Below are 24,520 nucleotides of genomic sequence, written 5' to 3' on the forward strand. Positions count from 1 at the left end.
CTCTGAATATCATATAGAGAACCTTTAAAATAGATAGTCAAGGTTTATTATTAGCACACATTTCAGAAATGGCGTTATATAAAAGGCATCAAGCCTCATTAATGTGCATTTATAAGGCTGTTAAGAGTCAGCGGATACATTTGTGCAGTACATTCATAGTGTGCGTTTATGTGTGTCTGGACTCTCTCACCATTAGCAGTCCCTTGTAGGCATAAACGATGCCCAGCCAAATGGTCATGTGGGTGTTCTCACAGTGCTCCAAGAAAGGACGGATGGCCATGTCTCGGCCTTGGGGGTCCGCCTGTTGACAACACAAACACAGAGACAGGAAGAGAATTTAGCACAAACCTCCAAAAAGTACTTTAATTATTTTGGAAAAACAAATTAGCCAGATGAACAGTGTCAAGTGTACAGTAACAGCGAAACAGGCAGCATTTCCTTGAGGAGCAATAAAAACCAACAGAGAAAACCAGCTGAAAAAGGAAGAAATCCTCATAGGGAAATGTTTCCACGTTAGTTTTTCATCTTTGCAGGTGTTTTAATTTCACTCTCAGGGGCAAAAGGTACACAGACAGTCCACATGCTGGTCAGAATGAAGGGTGTCAGTGATCACACATCCAGGTGTGTAATCAAACTGAGTCCCATCATGGCCACTGGGCTTCTCCAAAGTCGGCTGAAGTTAAATTAATCCGTGCTTAGGACGCTAATGGGCACGACTAATGAAGCTTATTCATTAATGTGATTTACACCTCCTCCTTTCATTCTTGTTTCTCACTCAGTCTCTGTCACGCTATCTCTCCATCCTGCCCACCCCCGTCTCTCTATTTCTTTGGTTTTCATTTTCATTTCCACTTGTCTTTCACAGCAGCTGGCGACACGTGTGACTTACGGGGCAAATTAGCACCTAAGGTGGATATTAATACGCTAAAAACACGTCACCTCTCCTCTCTCTTTCTCACTCTCTCTGTTAGGCAGAGCTTTAAAAAGCCTTTAATAAGAGCATTAGTTTGCCCTGCATGGATTCATCTGAGGCCACACCAATATATCAACGCTGAGACACCTGGGGCAAGGCTGGGCTTAATGCCATGCTGCTCACTAGGTGTGTGTGTGTGTGTGTCTCTTCAGGCTTATTTACAGTAAGATATGTCTAATGGCTCAGCAGATGGTGCTTGTGTGTATGTGTGTACGGGCATCTGCATTATAGTGATTTGCAGAAATTCACTTCATAAGCAAAGTCCTTTAAGGCAGAAAGCAAGATGAGGAGAGATGACGAAAGGGAATGCACGGAAATATTAGCTTTGTTTTGGTTCTTACACATACTGCACTGAGTGTGCACGCGGCTTTATGTGTCTCATGTGAATGCCCTCATCATTAATAAATACACACCTACACATACACATCCCTCTAGGGGCTGCAAAATCCACTTCCACTAGTCACTTTGACCCCCATAGTCTCCATTCAGCTCCCATTAATGTAAATTGCAGCTATTCATGCTTTCCTCTATGACCTTGATGGATTTAAATTAGTGGTTCTCTATAGAATGATCACTTAAAATGGGAAATTGGTGCTTAAAAAGTGGTGATTCACCCAACAGAGATGAACAGAAATGGGCCCATACCGTATCATTTCTGTATATCCTTGAAGTGTTGTATTATAGTACAGTTCTCTAGCTTTAATTCCCATGTCTCTGCCTTGGAAATACAACTTTCACACAGTGTTCCTCATCTTGCTTGCACTCGCTGTCTTTCGCTTTCAACATTCAATCCCGCAAAGGATTACGTATGCAGTTACACATCACACGGCGTTTGCAAAAAAGACACCGCAATGACAACGTAGCAGGCGGAACCCCCAACAACTCAGAAGTAGAGTCAACTTTTCCACCATCTGCCGACAATCCTCATAACCTCTGATGTCTCAAAACAGAAACCCATTAAAGAGTGAGGATTGCTTCAGTGGCAGCGAGTTCACACACTTTGTCAAAGCACTCTTGTAACCCCTTCCGAGAGTTCCCATGGCAACGGCGTGACTCATGTCACTCATACCTGTGAATATTCTGAGACTCAAGTATTGGATTATTGTTAACTTGAAGGACTGGTAGAGCTGGGTTTCTGCTTTAAAAGCCATCAAGGAGGTGGAAACGCAGGAAAGTGGGGCAGGAGATGACGCACAGACAGGATTTTTTTTTTTTTTTTTTTTTTACAAGGAACCACAATTAGTTGACACAGTACAGAAAAGGGATCTTGAAACTCAAACATGGCATTTTCATCGTACAGCTACAGGTAAGTTCTTCATGAAAAAAATATTTTTCAACCTATTTTTTAACCTAGAAATGTGTTGGGACTGAGCGAAGAGAAAATCATGAGTTATGCATAAGATGCCCTGGTTTGGCCAAGTGTCTAGGCGGTAGCCAATGGCATAAGCCATCTCTGGTTACAGGAAGTAATAGTTTTATATTTTATGTAAACAATAAAGACGATGATTCTGCAGGCTGCTGGCCACTTTGGACTGTAGTAGCTGTGGTGTAGCGTGGAAGATGAGGCTCTACAAAGATAGGTCTCACTCCCACTGTCTTCCATACATTTATGGAGGGAAAAGCCCCGTTCAAACATGGAATGTGTAACATTGTTGATTCATCTGTCTGTTAAAGGTGCTACATATGAGATTGGGAGCATTTCTATTGCCTCTCAAAGGCTCTCAACATGGTGACGGCAAGCCGGCGGCTCTTAGCTAACAGTGCTAACAGTGCAAACAAAGGCGAAAGTGCTATTATAGCTAACAGTGTAAACCTGAGGGGGAACCAGACGCTACGACGCCGTCTGTCGGGACGGCATTATCAGCTGTAACCGCCGTATGAGCGCAGTGCAGAGTGGTGGCTGTAAGCTAGCCAGTGGGGCACGCTCACCTGCATAAACATGCACTAAAAGGCACTCGCAGCCGACCCGGGCAACAAAACATGGAGGAACTTGGATTACAACACACACAGAGGGAGAGTGACTTCATTCTCTGCTCAGGTAGACATTACTCCTCTATATCTTTACATAGCAAATCGTTGTTTTCTGCTACACTAATTCTCTGGATGTCAAATTTAGCACCTTTAATGCGATGGCTTTTATACTTTTCATACTTGGTCGGACATAGTAACATTTTCATTGCACTTTTAAAAGGTCTGAATTGATTGCCATCTCACTTACTTTAGGCTTTTCTGGTGACCGTGAAGGCATCATTTCCAAACCATATTGGCTGCTTGTGTCCCTGAGTGGAAGAAGCATCTGTTTATTATGTTTCTCCACTCATTTATGCTTTACTCAGTGCAAAGATCTGAAGGAACAGGTCAGATATCAGCTTGGTTTTAAATAGACAAGCACTTTTCATTCTGTTAGATACAGTATTGTAACATTACTGTATTTGTCTGTTACTGTAGTTAGAGGGCAAATGAGTCTCGACTAACATGCAGAATGGTTTATTATAGGCCCTGGATGTAAATGAAATCTTCAAGGGGTCAGAGAACACCTCAGCTCTTTTCTACTGAACGGCTTTACTGCATCTTCGTCATTTATGTATATTTATGTGTTCGGCTGAGCAATCTGTTATTTAAACAACAATGCTCAGAGAAGTCACACTTGTTGCAAATCATTTTGTTCATTCAATATGAGAGGCACATTCTGCATCAGTGCTCTTTGCATAGTCGCAGCCACGAGCAAACTTGTGTCACTAACAACAAAATGATAAGACAAAATGAGATATAATGCTTATTAGGCTCGGGTCTCTATCGCAGCAGAGCAGACAGCGCTGTTTGGAGGGAAGCTGTCTGGGGAGTTGCCAGGCAACAGGGCTGTAGGCGGCCCCAAAGCGGTGGTGATGGCGGTAAAAGAGGTGGTTCACTGTCATTTTTCACAGCATTAGCCCTCTAACGGGATCACTCTGGGAGGGCACAGTACTGGCAGATTCTCTATGGAGGGATGGAGGGAGATGAGATGATGACGGGAGTGATGGAGGGAAGAGGAATGAGAGAAATGGAGGGTGGGATGGAGAGAAGACAGGAGCAAGAAGTATGGATGGAAAGATGAAAGCTGAAATGAATGGAATAATAAAGGGAGAGCAGGATAGATGGAGGGAATGTACAAACGATGGCGTGGAGAGGTAAGAGAAATAGATGCTGTCAATCCTGTTTCCTCAAAGAGATAAGTGAAGGAAAGAAGAAATTCTCAAATGAAGAGATAACTGGAGAGCAGAGGGGAGGGTGAGGGAACACATCGGGAAGAGCTAAGGAAAGGTGGAGAGATGAAGGTAAAGATTACGGACAAACTATCCGATTATCAGATGTGTTTTTCTATCAATATGGGTGTCCAGAGAAGCAAACTCCATGGTTCACAAAGATAGGAACAAACAAAAGTTATTTTTTTCTTCTTCATTCTTTTGTTTTAGCCCATTTGCTATGCTTAATTCATGTAATAAAAAATCTCCCAGCTTGTTACATGAATGCACTGGTGGAACAACCCGATCTCATGGGAAGGCGTATGAATGACACAGAATTACACTGACATTCTTCGTGTCATTAGGACGCATTTTAGGCTTTTCACGTGTCATTTGTATGCCACGCACGAAAACTACAGTAACGTACGCAGAAGGGATGACGCGAATGCGTTGAAGTTTTGAAACTTTAACCGCTACCAAGGTATTCAACCTACAAATCACTATATGTCTACCAAAATAGCCCATGAAATAAGGAATAATCCCACAACATTATTCATATTCAACATTAATTATTGTTAGATATTCTCAGACAGATATCACTGTTTATTGTGTGTAGAGGTGCCTGTGTTTAGTGCAGTAGTGGCGCTGTCCCAGGCACTGAAACGGGGTAGTTGGAGACAGACAAACAGAAGAACGTGTCAGCCTGCCGCGCCGCACTGCTCCGCGAAGCTTCGAATACCTTCGAATATTTCTAAGGAAGCTTTGAAGCCCAAAAAATGGTTTTCGGGACAGCTCTAGTACGCAGTTAGGTTTAGGCAACAAAACCACTTAGTTAGGTTTGAGGAAAACATGGTTGGGCTTAAAAAAAGTATGTGAACTAAGTAAAATACGTACAGAAACAATGTAACATAAACACGTGACAAACGTCACTAACATTGCTTACGAAACAAAACACTGGTTTCGAACACCGTTCTCTTGATTGAAAGTCCTGTGTTTATCGTCATTAGCGGTCTTTCTCACTTCTTATTCCACGTCACTAGCAATGAGCGTAGCATATTTTACACTGATGCGTTTACATTGGACTTAGTACAGACTACATGGTGTACAAATGACTCGCCAAAAGCACGAAAGGCATTTGCAAACTAAACTACCTTGCAAATTACATTCATAAATTTTTTCGTGCAAGCCATGACATCTGAAACGTGAGAGTTGGCTCCTGAATAATCAAATCAAAATGTACATTATCTTTTTGACAATGTCCATGTTTGACTAGTTTGTCTTCCAAGTTTGATTCTTTGATGCTGTAACAAAAGCTTGAGAATGGGATGCGGCTCAGCCGTTGACTCCTGAGCCTGTAGTTACCATGCAACGATGATGTACTTTAGTGCAAAAATAAAACTGTTGATTTTCATACTTTATTGAATTAATTAAAAACCATGGGCAGCCTGGAAGGAGGGAAAACAAACTCAAAAACCTCAAATATGTGATGTGTTGTTTTTTTTTAAATTACTGCTTGCTAAACCCTCATTGAATTATGTCATTCTCCTCCATGTGCCATTTAAAAGTGAAAATGAAAAAACAACAAAGACAGCCATATAGAGCATCCTGCATTCCTGTTTCCCCCATCACAGCTACCGGGGCGTGTTTCTAGATATGGATCTCACTCTTACTATATGATGGCCTCTGGCCTGGTGGAGAGCAGGGAGAGATAGACCGACAAGAGAGGCAGGAAATGGAGAGCTCCCTCATTGTCACCTGCAGCTACTTCACACAGTGCGTGTGTGAGCGGGCATACAGTATGTGGGTGCCAACGTTTGCACATTCTGTGAGCACACATATGTACAGGGATTGTTTGTGTGTAAAAGTGTGTATTTGTGTGCCTGTATATATATATATAGATGAGTTATCGGGCAAACACTGACAGAAACACTCCATCACACATGCTGGCAATTACAACACAGGAGATTCCCCCATGGTGAAAGAAGGAGAGAGAGAGATGAGGACAAAAGATAGGTATTTTGGGGGGAGCGTCAGACTTTGTGGCAGGAATTGATGTTGTAGTATTTTGAAAAAAGCTGAGAAAATGACTGTGATGAAAAATGAGCAGAGGCAAAGCCACTGAGGATAGCGCAGAGGGAGAGAAAATGGAAATCACTGGGGGAAAAAAGTCCACAATACATTTTTTTTCGTCAAGGAAGACCGTAAAAGTTTATCATGAAAACAGTGCATCAAATTACTGTGTTGTGATTACTCCAGGGATTCAATCATTTACATTTATGTACTGAAATATCTGTCAGAACAGTAAGCAATGTCATATGTTGTATATTAAATAATAATAACTATTTAGATTTTCTGATCGGTGATTGGTGGCATCGTGTTTTGCTGATGTCCAGGGTACCAGCCCCACCAACTGTTTAAGCGGGCACAGAGACAGGGAGAGATACACACTGATACAGTGTCTGTCTGATAAGAGATTCACACAAACACATTATCCTGTGTGCCACCAACTGTTTTCATACATGCATTAGTCGTATGTCATTCTCAGCTTGTCTCCGCTGTCTGACGGTAATTACTGTTATTAGGGCTGCAAAAGATTACGTGACAAATATCACATCATGGAAAATGTTGAAAGTGGTTTTAGAAGAGACCCAAGAAGTGCCATGTATACTGTACCGCAGTTAATCAAATGTAATTTTTGGTTTCTAGTCTCAAGGACTGTGGGAAAGCAGGCGAAGCAAACTGCAGGTTTTTAGAGAAATGCCACAAGGATGGAGGTATTTAAAGAATGAATGAGGGGATGTAGAAAAAAGCCAGGATGAGAGATTTGGAGAGTGGCAGGGGGAGAAAAACACATCAAAAGCACAAAGGGCAAAGAGATGAGAAGATGAAAGGCATCTTGGCGCCACAGTAATTTGTAGGAAATCATTTGAAAAGCAGCGAGCAGAGTTTTCACGAGCCCCTCTGTGAAATTCTGAACGGCAGTAATGGCCTTTAGACGAGCAGATATGGAGAGGTGCATAGTGGGTGATTAGCTCAGCTGGTTGGACAGGGAGGTTGACGCCAGCGATGCCAAAAAGGAAGAGTTCAAACCCATTTAGGAGATATTTTCTTGTAAGCTCCACGTGACGTAAAAACAACCACTGTAAATGTCCAGTCATAACCCAGATGGTAACCTTGGCTTCATTTCTAAATTAAAGACAGCAGTTCTGATTGCCTCATACTAACCAAAGCTCTTTTAGTTTTTCTATGAATATGGTTGCCTGGAATTCAAATGTTACTATAATTGTTATATTATCATATTCAAGAATATGCAGCCATTTCTCCCCTCAAATTCATATTCTTCCTATTTGTCCTATTTTGCCTGCAGCCAAGAGGTCTTTGTCACTGTACAGTCTGGTTGGACACTGCTGATGCACTGGCTGCTAGCAACAACACTGCTGCCAAAATGTTGCTTTTTACTTCACTAACATAGAAAGTTAATGCCAATAATAGACCGTTTAACTGCAAATGGACAAAGAAAGTGCAAACAGAGAGTACAAGGCTTGTTTGCTGCGTGCCAAAGAACTTCAGGACCAACTTAGGGAAAAACTTTGGATTGTTTTTTAAGAGAAAGGAGCAACAGTTTCATTTAAGCCCCCCGATTTAGCATCTGTAAGCTGTGTAGAAACATTTAATAAATGTTTATAACACTATACTGTAGTTGAAAATAGATTTAAGTGTTTATAAAATGTCAGTAACTACAACTCCTCCTGTGGGCAGCCATAAGTGGAGGCTGCTGTATAAGCAGGTAATGAATGACTAGAATATAGTAAAACACTGTTGTTGTTGTTGTTGTAATAATATATAATCTGTCTTCATAGGAGAACTTATAATTATTGACAAATACTGTACATTAATAAACTTAAAAATGTCCTTATATATGCATACAATCATATTATAGACCTGTTATAGAAATGACTTCAGTATCATCGATTGTGATGCGTCATTTTTGCACACTGCGCAATATCATCCGCTGCAATAAATAGAGTTTAATGATGTTGGTTGGTTTTTAAAAGCTGCTCTGCCTCCGCATCGAGGTGATGAGATTATTAAGGGACTTTTTCCTTTTTCCTGATGCAGGTGTTTGTGCAATAACAGCAAAGCACCTGATTCCATCACTTAATGGACGTGCATTTTTTTTGGTAAATGGACTTTAAATGGCATTTATAAAGCTCCTTTCTAGTCTTCCAACCACTCAAAACGCTTTACACTACATGTCAGCATTCACCCATTCACACACACTACATACTCATTCACACAGGCACAGCCTTCGGGCGCAATTTGGCGTTAAGTATCTTGGTCAAGGACACTCTGACATTTGGACTGGAGAAGCCGGGGATCGAACTTCCGACCTTCCGACTGGTGGGCGACCTGCACCTGCCCCTAGTGAGGGTCGCAACTTCAAGATCAGATGACGAACATCAGATGATACACAACAGCCACCTGTCTGAAAATCTCTGGCTAATTTAAATCAGCAAAAAGAACTTTCCAACGAGGCTTACACCGTTTATCTTAACTATGTTTGGCTTTCAATACTAATATTAAGTCAATGTCTGAATTGTGCCCCTTTGTCCTCAAAATCTTTTCAGATGTGTCCAGTTTTATAATCAAAATGATAGTTTTGTTTTATGAAATGGCCCCTCTAAATGAATTTTTTATTGGAGGCTAGGAAAAATAGTTTGTTATCAAGTTTTGCTCGCTGTGAGAAGAGTTTAACTCATAGAGATGTTAAATGTCATATAATGGTACATGCTCTGAAGGGCCGTGGTGGCACATCAACTGCTCTCAGGTTATTTGTCATCCTACAGTAGCTCTTTACTGTATAGTTGAATGAGCTGCAGAAAGCGAAACAAGAGGAAGGAGAGGAAGAAGAAGAAGCCAGTGAGGCAGGGCTGGGAAACAATGAGGGCGGAGGAAAGTGTGAGAGAAGGAGCCTGGGGAGAGAGTGAGGGAGGGTAAGGGTGCTGTGCCCCGGGGCCGAGGCTGACCTACATGCAGAGGGGCCATGGTGGCAGGGCAGCAAGACGCCGCTGGCACTCCAAACCATGTGGATCTCTGCCATCCCACTTCACAGAGTGCATGAACACCATCTACGTAACTGTATGTGTGTGTGTGTGTGTGTGTGTTTTACTGTAACGTCCTAGTCACACCGGATGGGTGACCAGGATATTCCACTCCAGCGCATCTTCACAGATATTATTATGGCTCACTTAAGAGAGAGAGAGAGAGAGCGAGGTAGATGCGGGAAGAGAGACAAAAAAAACCCAATAGAGTTAAAAATGTAAGAAATTAAATATAATCAAAGTGCCAGTTCTGCACACACACTCTTCCAAATCTTTCAATCTTTAATCTTCATTAAACTTCACATCTCTCCATACAGTTTCACCCCTCTTAAGAGTCTCCTCCCCCTCCTTTCCTCTTCCCCACTAATGATGATAAAATGATCTCTTTACTTGAATGTGTCTGTCTGCATTTAAATATTTCTGCTCTCTTTGCTTGCTTGAGCATCCACCCCCCTTTTCTTCCTTTCTTCATACAAGCCTGTAATCTCATTTGAGGACTAATCCTTCTGATACAACCATGGCCCAACGACCTTCTAACCACCACTGGGCCAAATTGGCAGTGGCAAGATGAAATTGTGAAAGGATTTTTTTTTCTGTTACTCTCCTCTCTGAAAGGAACTGGAACAATAACGTTGTGACAGAGGGCTGATACCATGTTGTTCAGATAACAGTCTGACCTACCAGGTCAGGTTTCTCATTTCTTTTCACATGACGTTTGTCTGTGACTACGACACACACAGGAGCCCATCCTTGTTTCTGATCCTGTTTCTAGTACACTATATTCTGAACCATTAAAGTGGCAGTAGGCAGTATATTTTTGGCATCATTGGGCAAAAATCCCTAATAACATTTCAGCATATTGTAATTCAAGTGTTCTGAGAGATAACTAGACTGGACCTCATGGCTCCGTTTTCAGGCTTTAGAAAATCTAGCCCGTGATGGGAGACTTTGACCAATCACAGGTCATTTCATTGAGAGAGCATTCCTATTGGCTGTGCTCCGGTCATGTGTTCACCAGATTTCACAATGGCGTCACAAACCTTCTCATTTTACAGCTAAACCGTTCACTACAAGATGTTTCCGAAACCATTTGAGGCGAGAAATAGACATTAACTCAACATAATACTGGGGAATTAAGAGTAAGATAATCAAATGCAAGTCCAAATAATATTCACCAAAAAGAAATAGTACAGATTTCAACAAAAAATACAACTTTTTGCGGATTCAGCAATAAACATCAAAAGATAGAAATTCAGTTTGTTCAGTTCGATTAAGTTTTTCCCCCACGAGTGAATCCTCTCGTCCCAAACAAATCATTAAAGGATTTTTCAAAAAGTAAATAAACTCAACATCTCCGATGTGTCGGAGTTACCTCCGGTACAGGGCACTTAATCATCTTTGTACACACACTTTCTATAACATAGCCTTTCTTCTCAATCTTTGGGCTTGGGGGAAGGTATCAAGTACTTTCAGGTCAAAAGGCTGAAGTCTAAGTGAATTCACAAGTCACTAGTATTAAAGTCCAAGTTGAGTCGCAAGTCTTTTTTGATTTATTCGAGTCTAAAGTCATGAAAGTCATGACTCCAAGTCATGTGACTCGAGTCCACACCTCCGGCAGGAAGTGGTACCAAAGTAATTTTCATTGACTATATGTTTTGAAGTTGTTAAAAGCAATCTGAACATTAAGTTTTCGATCACCAATCTTCCATTACAGTAACATGTAGGTGGAGAGACACGTGCAATGCAAGAGCAACCAGTCAAAGACATGATGGAATTTGAAATGAGTAAAACACTACAACACAGGTCAAGTTTTCAAGTTGACAGGTAAAAGGTGGAGAAACACAACACATTTTTTTTCTGGTGGAGTCCTCGTACCACAACTTCCAAACAAGACACTTCAAAGTAACGGAACAGGAGCTACTACCCACATGCGCAAAAGCACACAAAAGACACACAAACACACACATTGAAATGAAGACAAAACACACACGCTGGCACTAAGACGGTAGATAAGTGCCCACAAACAGACTTATTCACTCACTTATGCATTCTCACAAAATTACAGCATAATGGCACACGCAAATACACAAACATTATAATGAACTATGCACACCAACACACACACAAACACACACGCACACACACGCGGGTGCAGCTCCCTGGGCTCCAGCGGGGAGCTGCCTTAACTGATTTATTAAGAGCTAAACGCGTCATTAGTGTAAGCGGCTAACCCTGAACATTGGGCTCATTAGAATATGCAAATGCTGCGTGCGGTATAGCCTGACAGTCTGCTAGATTGCAAGCTGAGGCTGTTGTTATCATAGACTCCAACTGCTTTTATGGCTGCTATTCTTTAACATAACTCCCTGTCATAACTCTAGCTTTCATCAAAGCGCCCATCTGCATGCTGTGTAGCTCAGGGCTGTATGTTGGGTGTAACTGTAACTGCTTTATGTCCTTGTTGCCACAGTTATGGAGGAGGTGGGTACATCATTATGGTAGTTTGTACAGTGCTGGGGGATTAGGTATATTTCTAGGGAGGTAGTAATGCCAGAGAAGTGGGAATACTGTTAATGAGATCTGTATAATGCTGGGAGGAGGAGGTGGAGTGGTACATCTCTGTTTGTACACTGCTGTAGATTGCATTGGCTGTGTCAAAACTTAAAGGTAATCCAGGTCCTTGAAGTAAAGTCACAGTCAGTCAAATCGCCTTGATGGAAAAGAGTGATTACTTGTGCAACTTCCATCTTCTCAAAAATGCAGACCTCACCCATTTGATTTTTGCTCAGTTGACAACGGGAAGGCATCGGCTGCAAGATAATATCTTTGTCCCCTCAACAGTTCTAGTTCTCACAAGACGTACAGCAAAGCTCAGATTTTATCGTGCTGCTGGCATTAGTATGCACATACACCTCTTAAATGATTTGACTGCTAGTGATATAGTTTAAAAGCACTGTATGCTTTGTTTAGGCTAACTAGCCTCAATTAGGGCTGGGCGATATGGCCAACAACTGCTATCCTGATATAGATCATTTCATATCTCGATAACAAAATGCATCACGATACAGCATGTCTTCTGGTAATTCAATGAATAAATAGTCTATATGAAATAACCACATGGTAAAGCCTATTTTTGTATACTCCTCTGTGAATTAAATACTTAACAAATGAAAAGAAACGAGTATTCTCGCATTTAATTAAGAACTTTAGTTCAAAATGAACAGTTTCACGTGAAATAAGAATAAAAGAAAAATATTAATTTTTCCATCAATACACAATGACTATGTTCACATGCATGCACACATGAGTTAGTACAGTATGTACTCGTTATTATCAATTTACATAACATAATTATGTATCACAATATCTCAATATATGATTTCATCACGATACGGTTCCACTGAAAGACGATAAATTATCATATTGAATTATTGCCCAGCCCTAGCCTCAATCATACATTATGTCCATGTTGTGTTATTGAATGAATTATGTTGCTAACTTTAGTAAATAATGTTATTCTATTGTGATATTCCCATGGGTTTGTCACTACAAGCGACACCTTTCACAATACACATAGTCATTTGATCCCATTTGAGTTACATCAAATGGGATCAAATGACTATGTGTATTGTGAAAGGTGTAGTAATATTGATTAGCGCAGCTTTAAAATTATTTTGTAGCCCAAGTAGCATACGTTTCACATAGCTGTCGTACCTGATGTTCATGGTCCTAACAACTGTAGATCACTATGCATACCATATAATGATAATCTGGCATGTGGTTTTGCTTTGCCTAGTCCGAATTGGTGCTGCAACTAACGATTATTTTCATTTGTCGATTAATCTGTTGATCATTTTTTCAATTAATTGAATTGTTTGGTCTATAAAATGTCAGAAAATGGTGAAAAATGTGGATCAGTGTTTCCCAAAGCCCAAGATGATGTCTTCAAATGTCTTGTGTTGTCCACAACTCAAAGGTATTGAGTTTACTGTCATAGAGGAGTAAAAAAACAAGAAAATATTCACATTTAAGAAGCTGAAATCAGAGAATTTAGACTTTTTTTCTTAGAAAATTACTCAAGCCGATTAATCGATTATCAAAATAGTTGACAACTATTCAATTATTCGATTAATTGTTGCCACCTTAGTCTGAATCTGAATCTTAAATAAAAGCATGTCTTTATTTTTCAACGATTTCTTTAAAACAAAAATACAAACTACTGATTGGAAAGTTGCTGGAAAAACACACACCAGGGAAGATCCAGTCCACACAAACGCTCTCCCTTTAACACCTGGGTGCCATTCTTTATCTGAAGGACCATAATCAGGATTTGTAGCTGTGAAGAAGCTCATAAATCCTGGTTGACTCAGTGACAAATGGAAAGCACCAAGAACCGGGGATAAGCCATCAGATATGACAAGTTACTCTCACACATCACCTCACCCTTAGGTGTATCCCTCCTATTCTTCTCTATCTTTCTCACTCTCATTCCAGCTATCTATCTCTTAGCAGCTCCCTTTTTCTAGTGCTTAAAAAACGGGCCAGTATGGTTGATGACTCCAAAACTCATCTGCAGTTGGACAGACAGTCCACTCCAGGACAGATGAACCCACAGTGTCCCTCTAAATCAACACTCCCGGAGATTAGTGGAGGTGTTTGTCCAAAGCGAAGAATAACACACAAGCAGCACATATTTTATTCTACATTTTCCAACAAACAGACACACAGACACACAGACACACAGACACACACACACACACACACACACACACACACACACACACACACACACACACACACACACACACACACACACACACACACACACACACACACACACACCTCTGACCCATCTGCCACAAAATATGACACATCGCATAAATCTAATTTTAATGGAAAATTTTCAATATATAATCTGTTCCAGTTTCTGATTGAAGGGCTGAAGGTGACATTCATTGATGACCTTTTTCCCTCTTCTTATTTCATCATTCCATTTGTGACACTCCTCTTCAACCCCGTTCTTATTCCTTTCCGCTCTTTTCTCCTCAAGGCGGTAATTTCAGATTTGGTTCAATACCAGAACGGCCTTTGGTGCCACTGCCCTTTATTGCAAACCAGTCAGAGTAATTACGGACCACAATACACCGAAATAAAAGCCCAGCATCATTATGTCAGTAATGACTCTTTTTCATTTTACCTGCTTCACTACATTTCCCATCATCCTTTGTCAAACAAAATGTGTGCCAGAAACTGACTTTCCTGCCAAGAAATAATTTCCATTGTTCCCCATTCATTATCTCTCCCTGCCTGTTTACACTGTCTGATACGAGACCATCCTATTATAATCATTTAATATCTTCCTCAGGAAATTACCGGAAATGATCTGCCATGTTAAACATTAATTGAACAGGCAGACCTACTGTATTTAAACCCGCCACGAGCGAGTGCAATATGTTCACAGAATGAATTAATTTGCTTGCAGATACTTCCCGCTCCAGTACCTAATAACATCAAATGCAACAGTGATTTAACACAATAAGAATGCAGACTATAAATGACCTTTTTCAACCCTGCAAATATTCATTTTTATTATGCAGAGGGAGGAAATTGGCTGGGGAAATCCCTACAAGGCACTTCCCTGTTAGAAAAAGCAAACAGCCCAGCACCATTTTTCTCTGGAAACAGCTGTCATCGCGATATTTGATTACTGATGTAGCATATGAATAGTAATAAGAATATCTGTACTTCCGGTAGAGAGAAACCACACTATCCTCTTTTGAGGAATCTATCTTTCTGTGTCTCTTTCTCTCCCTCTGTCCCGGCAAACCAAAAGCAGTAATTGAGTCCTTTGAGGCCTCAAGTTGCCATGAGCCTTGTGTTGTGGTTGTTTAATTGGCTCTGTTATTCACAAGCAAACCACTGTGTACTGTACTGTGTTAGTGTCAGAGGCATCTGAGTACTGTTTGTCGACTTTTCCATGGGAGGAGATGGCAATATTTCTACAGACTGCAATTTTGCATTTTGCTCAATGCATATAGTATGAAGTTGTGTCTATTTGATTGGAACTGTGCCTTCTACAGAGCTCACAAACTTCTCTTCTTCGTTGTTATATAACTCTCTCCTTCCTCTTTCTCCACATTCACTCTCTACACCATCGTCATCTTTGCCATCTCATCGTCTATCTCTTTTCCCCCTCTTCAGTCTTTGCTTTATTTCAATTTCTTTCCATTATCTTCCTCTTCAACCCTCCCTGCATTGTCAATCTGAAATATTTTTTCATCATAATACTGTATATTCAAACTCTTAGCCTACTTTTTTTTTCACATGTGAAATTCTGCCATTTGGGTAAGAAATTGTATCCTGTTTCTAATGCTTCTTCACCTAATTTCAGGATTTCTGGTTTGTGAAACACGTGACAGCACTGTATATTGACATAATGTAAGTGACACCATTACTGTCACAACATGTGACATATCCCTTTGGGTGATTTTTTCCCCCACTTATTTTAAAAATGAGACATACAGGAATACATCAGCCCCAAAATGATCATTTGTATATCAGTTACTCACCCCATGTTAACTTGAAGAAAACCTCAAGAGTTTGAACAGTGAACAAAAAGGTGAATGAAGAATCCAAAAACAGAGAAAAGTCTTAATGAATTGAAGTAAATGGGGGTCGCAAAACTATATCCAAACATCCGTTTACAAACTCTCACACAACTTGTGCAGTATAATTCAAGTTGGAAGCTAATAGGAGATGACAGCTTAATAGATCCCCTCTCCTCCATAGCACTGCGTCAGCTGGCCTCAGCTACAGGACTCAGGTATTTGGAGAGCTCCACCATACTGCAAAAATGTCCAATTACTGTACATGTATTTGCTGGAATAAGTAATATCATCTTGACACGAGTGAAGTGACCAACCTTATGTCAAACCTTAATGTGGTCAGTTGCTTCACTAAAGGTCTCTCAGCAGGTGAAGGACATTAAACCTGATGAAATTATTCCACCACATTAAGAAAATGTTTTCCTGTACAGCTGTTTTAGAGCCTCCTCTAGGCCTGGCACTATAGTCTCCCTCATTTTTCCACCATATGCTCCATCTCCATTTTTTTAAGTCTCCATCTAAATCTTTCTACTCTCAATTTCTCTAATTTTTCCTCTCAGTTAGCCACATGTTTCACTCGTTCCCTTTGCTTTTCATCTACACTGTCTTGTTTCACTTCCTCCTCGATTCCCATCCTCTCCCCATTCTTTCTATTCTCTGGTCCCAATCCATTGCCTGCTGGGTCCGGCCTCTTGCTCGACCTTAGGGAGAGACCTAATGATGCAGAAATGCAGCAGTGCTCTGCAGGAGCTCCATGATGCGCTGTGAGAGCAGGAAGGAAGCACACACACTCTCGTATAAAAACACAAACGTAGGCACACACACATACAAACATGCACACTCAGGCGCAGCTGCAAAGGCACAATTGCAAAAATGTACTCCCGCATGCACGCACGCACGTGTCAGGGGAAAGTAGTGACAAGAACGTGGCCAGTGTGCCACACTGAGGGAAAAGAGGAGAGAGTTATATGATAGGAGCATCAATAGCAGCCTGCAGGAGCTGACACAATGAGTTCAATGTCATTGGCGTAATATGACAGCCCTGCCAACACCTCGCAGCCTCTGCATGGAAGACACACACACGCATGGAAGACACACACACACATGCCCACACAAACATGGGTGAGTCAGACACTCCCAGGGGCATCTCTCCACCTAGCTAAAGCTTGGCTCTGACAAACACAACACCTTATGGTTGGCTACTGGTGCCCAAGGAGAAACGGCATCACAGACACCATCCTAATTCCATCCGCAGTACACACAGCACAACAATGTCTTAAATGCATTTTGTATACAAAAATGTACTGGCAATTAGGAAGGCTTTAGCGTAAGCCAGAAAATGATTCACACCTTGCATTGTTTGTGTTTATCACCGAGCTAAACGTGTGTGCATAAGAGAGAGAGCGTGTTTAAACACCAGTGTGTGTACAGTACAGGCTGATCAGCCCTCTGCTACATCAGCAGCAGGCAGGAAATCCATAAGAGCTTAACAGTCAATTACTTCAACTGCCATTGCCTGCCTCCCCAAGGAAAGCAACCAGTCACACCAAAGAAGGATGTGGCGCCACCAATCACAGCGGAGGAGGATCCCACCTGAGTCATAGAGGTGAGGGATCGTCGCAGACGGGGAAGAGAAGTCAGATATTTTCAGGTGATTGGTCACTGCAGTAGTGTGATGAGTGTTCTCGGTCTGTTGACATGCACGTAAATATTAACCCATAGAAATCAAATAACATTTTTCAAAAATCCTGACCTTGACTTTTAATAAAAATGTGATTTTCATGCTATCTAAAACTTTGATTTTAAAAATCAAAGTTGTACTGATAGATACTTGCTCAGAGTATGTCCATATCAAATTTCAAGACTTTTGACAAATCAGAAGAAATGTGTAATTTCTCCTTATCATATTAAATATAGTCTTTGGGCACAAATGGGTTAACCTATTAACCTAGACTACTGGACTTCAAGAAAATCATCAATACAATTCTACAGTGTCCCTGCTCACCTGAAGCAGAACAGATTCGGTGCTCTGTGTGGATTGAAACCAGCACTTATATTGTTGGAGCAAAATATGCTGATATACTGCAGAAAAGCAGATTCAGGATAGATGAGGTCACTTACATATCTGTGGCTGAAGAGAGCCTGAAAATTAAACTATGAAAAAAAACTTTCATTTTCAAGGTGGAGATTGGTGAATGGAGCTCCCTTGACCCTTTGTCAAGTATAACACACACACACACCTCAGTTGTAGCCTCTGAATACACAAGCACTCACGCACACACTCACTTTCCATCCAATTTTATCCCATTTCCTAATCAATCTAATATATCTGTGCTATATCTCAGAAAACAAGCCCATTGGATCTCTTTCACTGATGGCGGCCTTCCCTCCGGTCCAGTTAAAAGGAAAAAAAGGATGCCAAGAAAGTGTCTATTTAGAAAAGGAGATCAAAGCACAAGACAAATGCTTTTTGGACAAACAGTGCCTCATTGTGTTCCCATTTTTGCAAGAACATATGCTTTTCACAGTAATGGGTTGGACACTCTTCAGAGTAACAGTAATTGTGCAGTATGGTACAGGGGGTCCACACAGCCATCCACCACTGTGTCATCAGTAGCTTTCCAAGATGTTTTGAACGCATCGAATCAGCAGACATCGTCATTATCTGATGCACAAAAGAAATAAACGTTCATCTCGCAGTCAATTTTCACAGGCCTCTCGTTCTGTTTTGAACACAGATAAAGCAATCAAGTCATGGAAATTTCACTGGCGCTTACAGCCATGCATGGCATTATCTGTCTGATTTGTGTCATGTGCCATCTACATCCATCACAGTGAGAGCCTCATGCAAAATTCAGGGATAAAAAGGTAGAGTATGCATGATAAATAGATGTGACTGTGAGGCCGGCTGAGTGATAGCGCAGACATTTGTTTTGTAGGCAATTCCTATCAATATGCTGTCTTTTTTTGGTGTCTTCCTGCATAAATCCGTTATTTTAAAATTTTACCCGCCAGTTTCATTGCAATGATTTCACGTCAAATCATTCAAATCTGGTAGACACAGTTGTACAAGTCAGAAAAGCAATACGAGCAACACATAACTAATCATGTTTTAAACAGCTCCCTAGTTTAGGGTCAAGTTCCAAGAACACTGGATACTACATTTCCCACAATGCAATTAAACAGCAATCCTGATGATCTCAAAAGGGTTATTTTTTCAAACTTTGGAAAGCTCCCTCCCATAGACTGTATATAAGAAGTGGACGTATTCACCGTGATGTAACCCATTGGCTTGTGGACTGTCATTTTGAAGCCTGGAGTTTGGCATTTTGACTGTTGCGAGAGGGTGGAGTTACGTACAACCGACAAAAGACGAAAACACGGACAACACCAAAACCGGACAACGCTGTGGTAGCAACCTGTCAATCACAAAGTAGCCATGCCCTAAAGCATACCCTGCTTTATGGTCTATTTTACTCTAAATGGGACCATAATTTACTAAATGAAAATCATGCTGTATTGAAGAAGACTTGAAACTAGCGATTGAGAAACTCAATAATTACTGAGGTAATAAATCAAATGAGAAGTAGGGTCATTTTCTCATAGACTTCTATACAATTAGATGTTGTTTTGCAACCAGAGGAGTCGCCCCCTGATGGCTATTACAAAGAATGCAAGTTTAAGGCACTTCCACATTGGCTTCACTTTTCAGAACCAGAGGTTTCCCATTGCTCCCTCCAGAGCCACAGAGGACATTATCCAACCTGTTTTTATATAGTATAACTCCTCGTGATGAGTAAACTGAACTTCATGTGTAAAATTGGTGGAGTAGCCCTTTAAAACTGTCCTCTATGACCTCTCACTGTCTTTTTTTCAATTCTAGACATGTCTGTCTGTGACCATACTGTATTTTCAGTGAAGAGAGAAAAAAAGAAACAGACACAAAGACAAACAGATGTGAAAACACCTATATACAAAGAGACAGAGTGATCTCTCTCTACTGAATATAGCATCAACCGATCGAACAGGAGATAGACGATTAGAGAGAGAGAGAGAGTAAACCCCAGCAAAGCACAGTAATAGCTTCTCTCTGATGTCCCGGCCACATGGAGCTGGCAGTGTGACAGAGAGATTATTATTATCGTCAGATGGTCAGATGGTGGTTGTTTTCTGGACTCAGCTGGTTGAGTTTGGCCATTGGGATCGCCACCAGGTGCTGCCACGTCCTCCCTGGGCACAGACCCACCATTGGAGGGCACTGCAGGGTTGGCGCATTCCCTAGCAGGCAAGGTTGTGACTAGAATAATGTTGGAAAACACAGGACACAATATTTTGGTCTATTTTCACTTGCAGGATGGTGCCAGATTTAGATCCTATCAGAGTTTATCTGAATGAAAGAAAGAAAGAAAGAAAGAAAGAAAGAAAGAACGAACGGAAGAAATAAAGACACATGAACAAGCGTACTAAGAAGAAATGAAAACAGGAAAGAAAGCAAGAACAAAGGGAAGAAGAAAGCAGGATTACACAGTCTGTGGGCTTTGCTGTTTGAGCGCGTGTTCTTGAATTAATTTAGTCCAAAATGTAAGAATAGAATTTCTACTCTGATTGAGGCAGATTAATTAAAAACCAAAGCCTTGTTAATTATACCCGGCTATCTCAGACAGATGAGCCCTCTGATGCGTTGTCTGTCCCTCTCTCTGATGCTCACCTCAGCTCCTCTGGCGTTGTCCCACTTTAGTTCCAGCTCCTCTGTCTCCAGCACATTTATTCATCTGGGATATAAGTTCACGTTGCAGATAAAATCATCAGCCCTACTTTGCCCTCTGTTTGTGAATTGCGGCATTTCAATGCCATTTTTTCCTGATTATTCGTACCTTATTGGTACACAGATGGTATGAATTAGTAATGTGTAAGGTTTTACACGTTTTATTTAATTCCTTTACCACATTATATATGCTTTAAGAGGCATAATGCAAAGTACTTCAGGGTTAGTTGGGACTGCGCTGCAACAAAATGCCACTACTCCCTCGCTGCCACTTCTCATTTCTTTCCTTTTATAGGTGTAATGAAGAACAGCGAATACTTCTCTCTCCCTCTCTCATCCCTCGTCTCTCCATTTCTCTGCCACCTTATCGATCCCCCAATCCAATCAGGCTCTTGAGGCTACGTGAATCTCATTCTGAGGACATGGCGGCACATTTAATCTGAGCACAAATCAATAGCGGTATGTCTTGTGAAGGAATGCAAAGTGTATTTATATATTGAAAATCTTTTTTTTCCCTGTATGCACGTGTACAAAAATGCTGTAAATCGAGCTTAGAAATAATTGAATGTGAACTGATTATAAATCAGGTGAGAGTAAAGGTTGTGCATGTGTAGCGCCTTCAATTGGCCTGCGGGGCTTAATAAAGAGAGAGCCATATCATATTACCAACATATGTGCATCATGTTGGAGTGTTATCTCATTTGAGAAAGATGTATATAAAGTAGACATACTATACTGTATAGATGGAATGATACAGAGAGATAAGGTAACAGAGGAAATGAAGCTTTTCCATGGGTACTTGCAACCTGACACCTCACTGCAGATACAGTACTCTATATAAGAAATGCTGCACTGCTGTTATGGCTATTTTGAAACTGCAGGGGAACTCTTCCATCACTCATTCACACATACAGTACATGCACCATATGCCCCTCCTCAGGGTACATAAAGTGCAGGGCAAGGTGAGTCTATTGACTATGAAATATCATATATAATATATGTGCTTGTGTAAGATAAAACCAAATATTGCTGTTTCACACCTTCTTTGAACTCAGTCACACACACACACACACACACACACACACACACACACATATACACACACACAGAAACACACACATTATCGGTATGCTACAGTTGCAGTATGCCTTGACGCTGTTTTACCTCTCTGCATCAGATTACATCACAGCGATGAACACAGTGTGTCACGCACGGAGAACAGAGCCATCCATTAGGATCACAGAGACACAAGTAAGTGCAGGCCAGCAAAATGAAAGACAGGTGGATAAATGCACAAACAAACGCACACAAACACACTCAGCGATTTGGTGAAGGGCAGTTAGGCAGTCGATGTTGCACAGTGTGTCAGTCAGGTTAATTACCGGACAGATGGCTGTCAGTGACGTTGGGTGGGTGTGGATGTGCAGGGAGGGTGGAGGTGGCATGCCTGCAAGATAACAGCACCTCTTCTGTAAACATACATAAGTAATGCATTTACATAGGCGGGTGATAAGCGAATGCGCACGCACACACAAACGGACTGGCAATCAGCAGATTGTGCTTCCAGCATGCAAGGATCTCTTCACTGCTATCTAATCATCTCCCAGCTATTTTCTCTCTCTCTCTCTCTCTCTCTCTCTCTCTCTCTCCCTCCTCGCCATCACCTCTTCTTGCTCTTTCTCCCTTCCTCTCGGCTCCCAACACCTCTTTTCTGCGTCGCTGCTCTCTCACTCCCTCACAGTGACACATCTCACCATTCAAATCTCACGCAGAGAGCGCCTGCCTCGCTGCAGCTGATAATGTGCAATGCGCCACAGAGAAGCAATCAGACAATTTAACACAGAAATAAACAAGCAGTTCACACATGACAGGTAATTCGTCATTAATGACTGTAATTTTCAGCCGTCGTTTCTAGTTCTGGGCCTTTTATAGTCAACGGGACGTGTCAACACGCTGCAGTTGCTCTACTCCATTGTGAAAGCATACAGTGGAAAAAAAATACAAAAGCATTCAGGCTTAATTTATAGCATTATGCAATGTTAAATGAAGCAGTGACGGCTGGGATGGTGTGCTTCCTTTTTTTGTTAGACTAGAGATTATGCTAACAAAGATCACTTGATCTGTGATGTGTAGCTTTGGCAACAACTTTAATGCTAATATTGGATGATGCTAAATGACCTCAATGAGGACACAAACATCTCCCTGATGCCACTGATATATTAAACTTGGGAGGTGTAAGATTGGATAAAAAATGATGCCATGTAGCCTTGAAAGAGGCAATAGCGAAGATAAGTGGATGGGGTATAGTTCAAGTAGCACCATATGCTTTACATCCCCCCTCCCACCCCTCCCTCCTGTGATGCACTTTCTGGGAGTATTGATCCAAGACATTCATAATCTCCCTCTGCTCTTTGTGTTTCCGGAGGATTGCGGATGGCAGAGGTGGCTGCAGACACCGGGGGGACGTAGAGGGAGGGAGGGGAAATGAGAGAGCTGAAACCAGGCCCAAGGACAGCTTGTTATGCTCACTGGGGTGTAAAGAGGATCGCAACTATGGGACATTTATTGGTACATTAGAAAATGATGACTATCAGTTGCAATACGATGATGATGGGTGCCGAGTTCTTGGCAGCACTGGCTTATTAAAAGACGGCAATTATCAGCTGTGAGATATCTCTCTGAGCTTTGCCAGGCTGAGACTATAACTTCCTTAAAATGAAGATGTCGATGGCTTAATACAGTAACCTGTGTGGCTGTTATCTATTTAGAATGCCTTACATCGGATTACTACTTAATTAGAACTATTTCCCCCCTGAATGTTTCGTTCCAATCACTTACACCACACCTTTTTTATTTAAAGAGCATTATTAATAATGCCTGAAGCAATATTAATGCTTTAACTGCCACGCTGACAGCAAAAAGTATGCAGGCTTGGCTCTAAAAAAAGATGCGTGCTAAGATCAAAGTAAGCGGAAAATTCACAAGGGGTCAAATCCAATCTCGCCGTGCTCCACTCACAACGCTGCAAAAAAAAAAGAAGAAAAAACTCCTCGGGGCTCTTTGAAGAGTTGCCTTTGGAAAATGACAGGACACAAAATCACAGGTTAGGAGAGGAGGAACAGGGAGTTGAAACAGATGTGAAATTCACACGCACACACAAACAGCCAATACATCACTACTGATGGGTCAGAACATATCTGTCACAACATCGCATCACAGACAGATGAGAGGACGGCAGATTATTTACTACATATATCCGATGACAACTGACTGAGTGAAAATGTAAACCTGCAAAGAAAAAACATCCCTCTGGAGGACTGGGTTACATGAGCTGGGCATTTCACATTTGTCTGACAAACCGAAAAAGTGAGAGTATTGCCACCTTTACTGCCGGCTTGAATTAAAATGAACAGCTGCTTATACAGCATGTGTTTATTCTGGTTTTGCTGCTATCAATCATGTCATTTAATATATGCAATGCCTACATTAGCAGCAAATTTAACCAGGTAATACTTCTCAGTTGCAGCAGTTTTTCGGGCAGTCGTAGGGTGTCGGCTAGGATTGGGAATGACAATGAGTGTCGTGCACGTAGATCGTTTTTTTCGTTTTTTCTCCTATAGTGTGACATAGTAGACGACAACCAATGCTGCATCTGGGACGCCTCACAGCGACAGAAAGTTTAGCATGTTTTTTTGCCTTCAATGACGTGACATGGCCGTGACTTTGACCAATAGGAGCACAGAGCGATCTGCTGCACAGGCGTGTACACCTGTAAACAATGGCGAAGCGAAAGATGAACAACGTTGGTGCTGTCAGGACAAGAATTTCTGACTCTCAATTACGGATGCTAATTT

General features: G+C 41.3%; 1 protein-coding gene across 1 annotated transcript in view; it reads right to left on the reverse strand.

Moving 5' to 3' along the window:
- The window catches only part of gabbr2 (gamma-aminobutyric acid (GABA) B receptor, 2), a 213,853-nt gene that overhangs the window by 17,429 nt on the left and 171,904 nt on the right, over positions 1-24,520 (reverse strand). The window contains exon 14 of the mRNA XM_074613382.1: positions 191-301. Coding sequence (XP_074469483.1) covers positions 191-301 — 111 coding nt within the window. The remainder of the gene's footprint in view (positions 1-190; positions 302-24,520) is intronic.

Source organism: Sebastes fasciatus, chromosome 17, assembly GCF_043250625.1.
Source record: "Sebastes fasciatus isolate fSebFas1 chromosome 17, fSebFas1.pri, whole genome shotgun sequence".
Taxonomy (NCBI): domain Eukaryota; kingdom Metazoa; phylum Chordata; class Actinopteri; order Perciformes; family Sebastidae; genus Sebastes; species Sebastes fasciatus.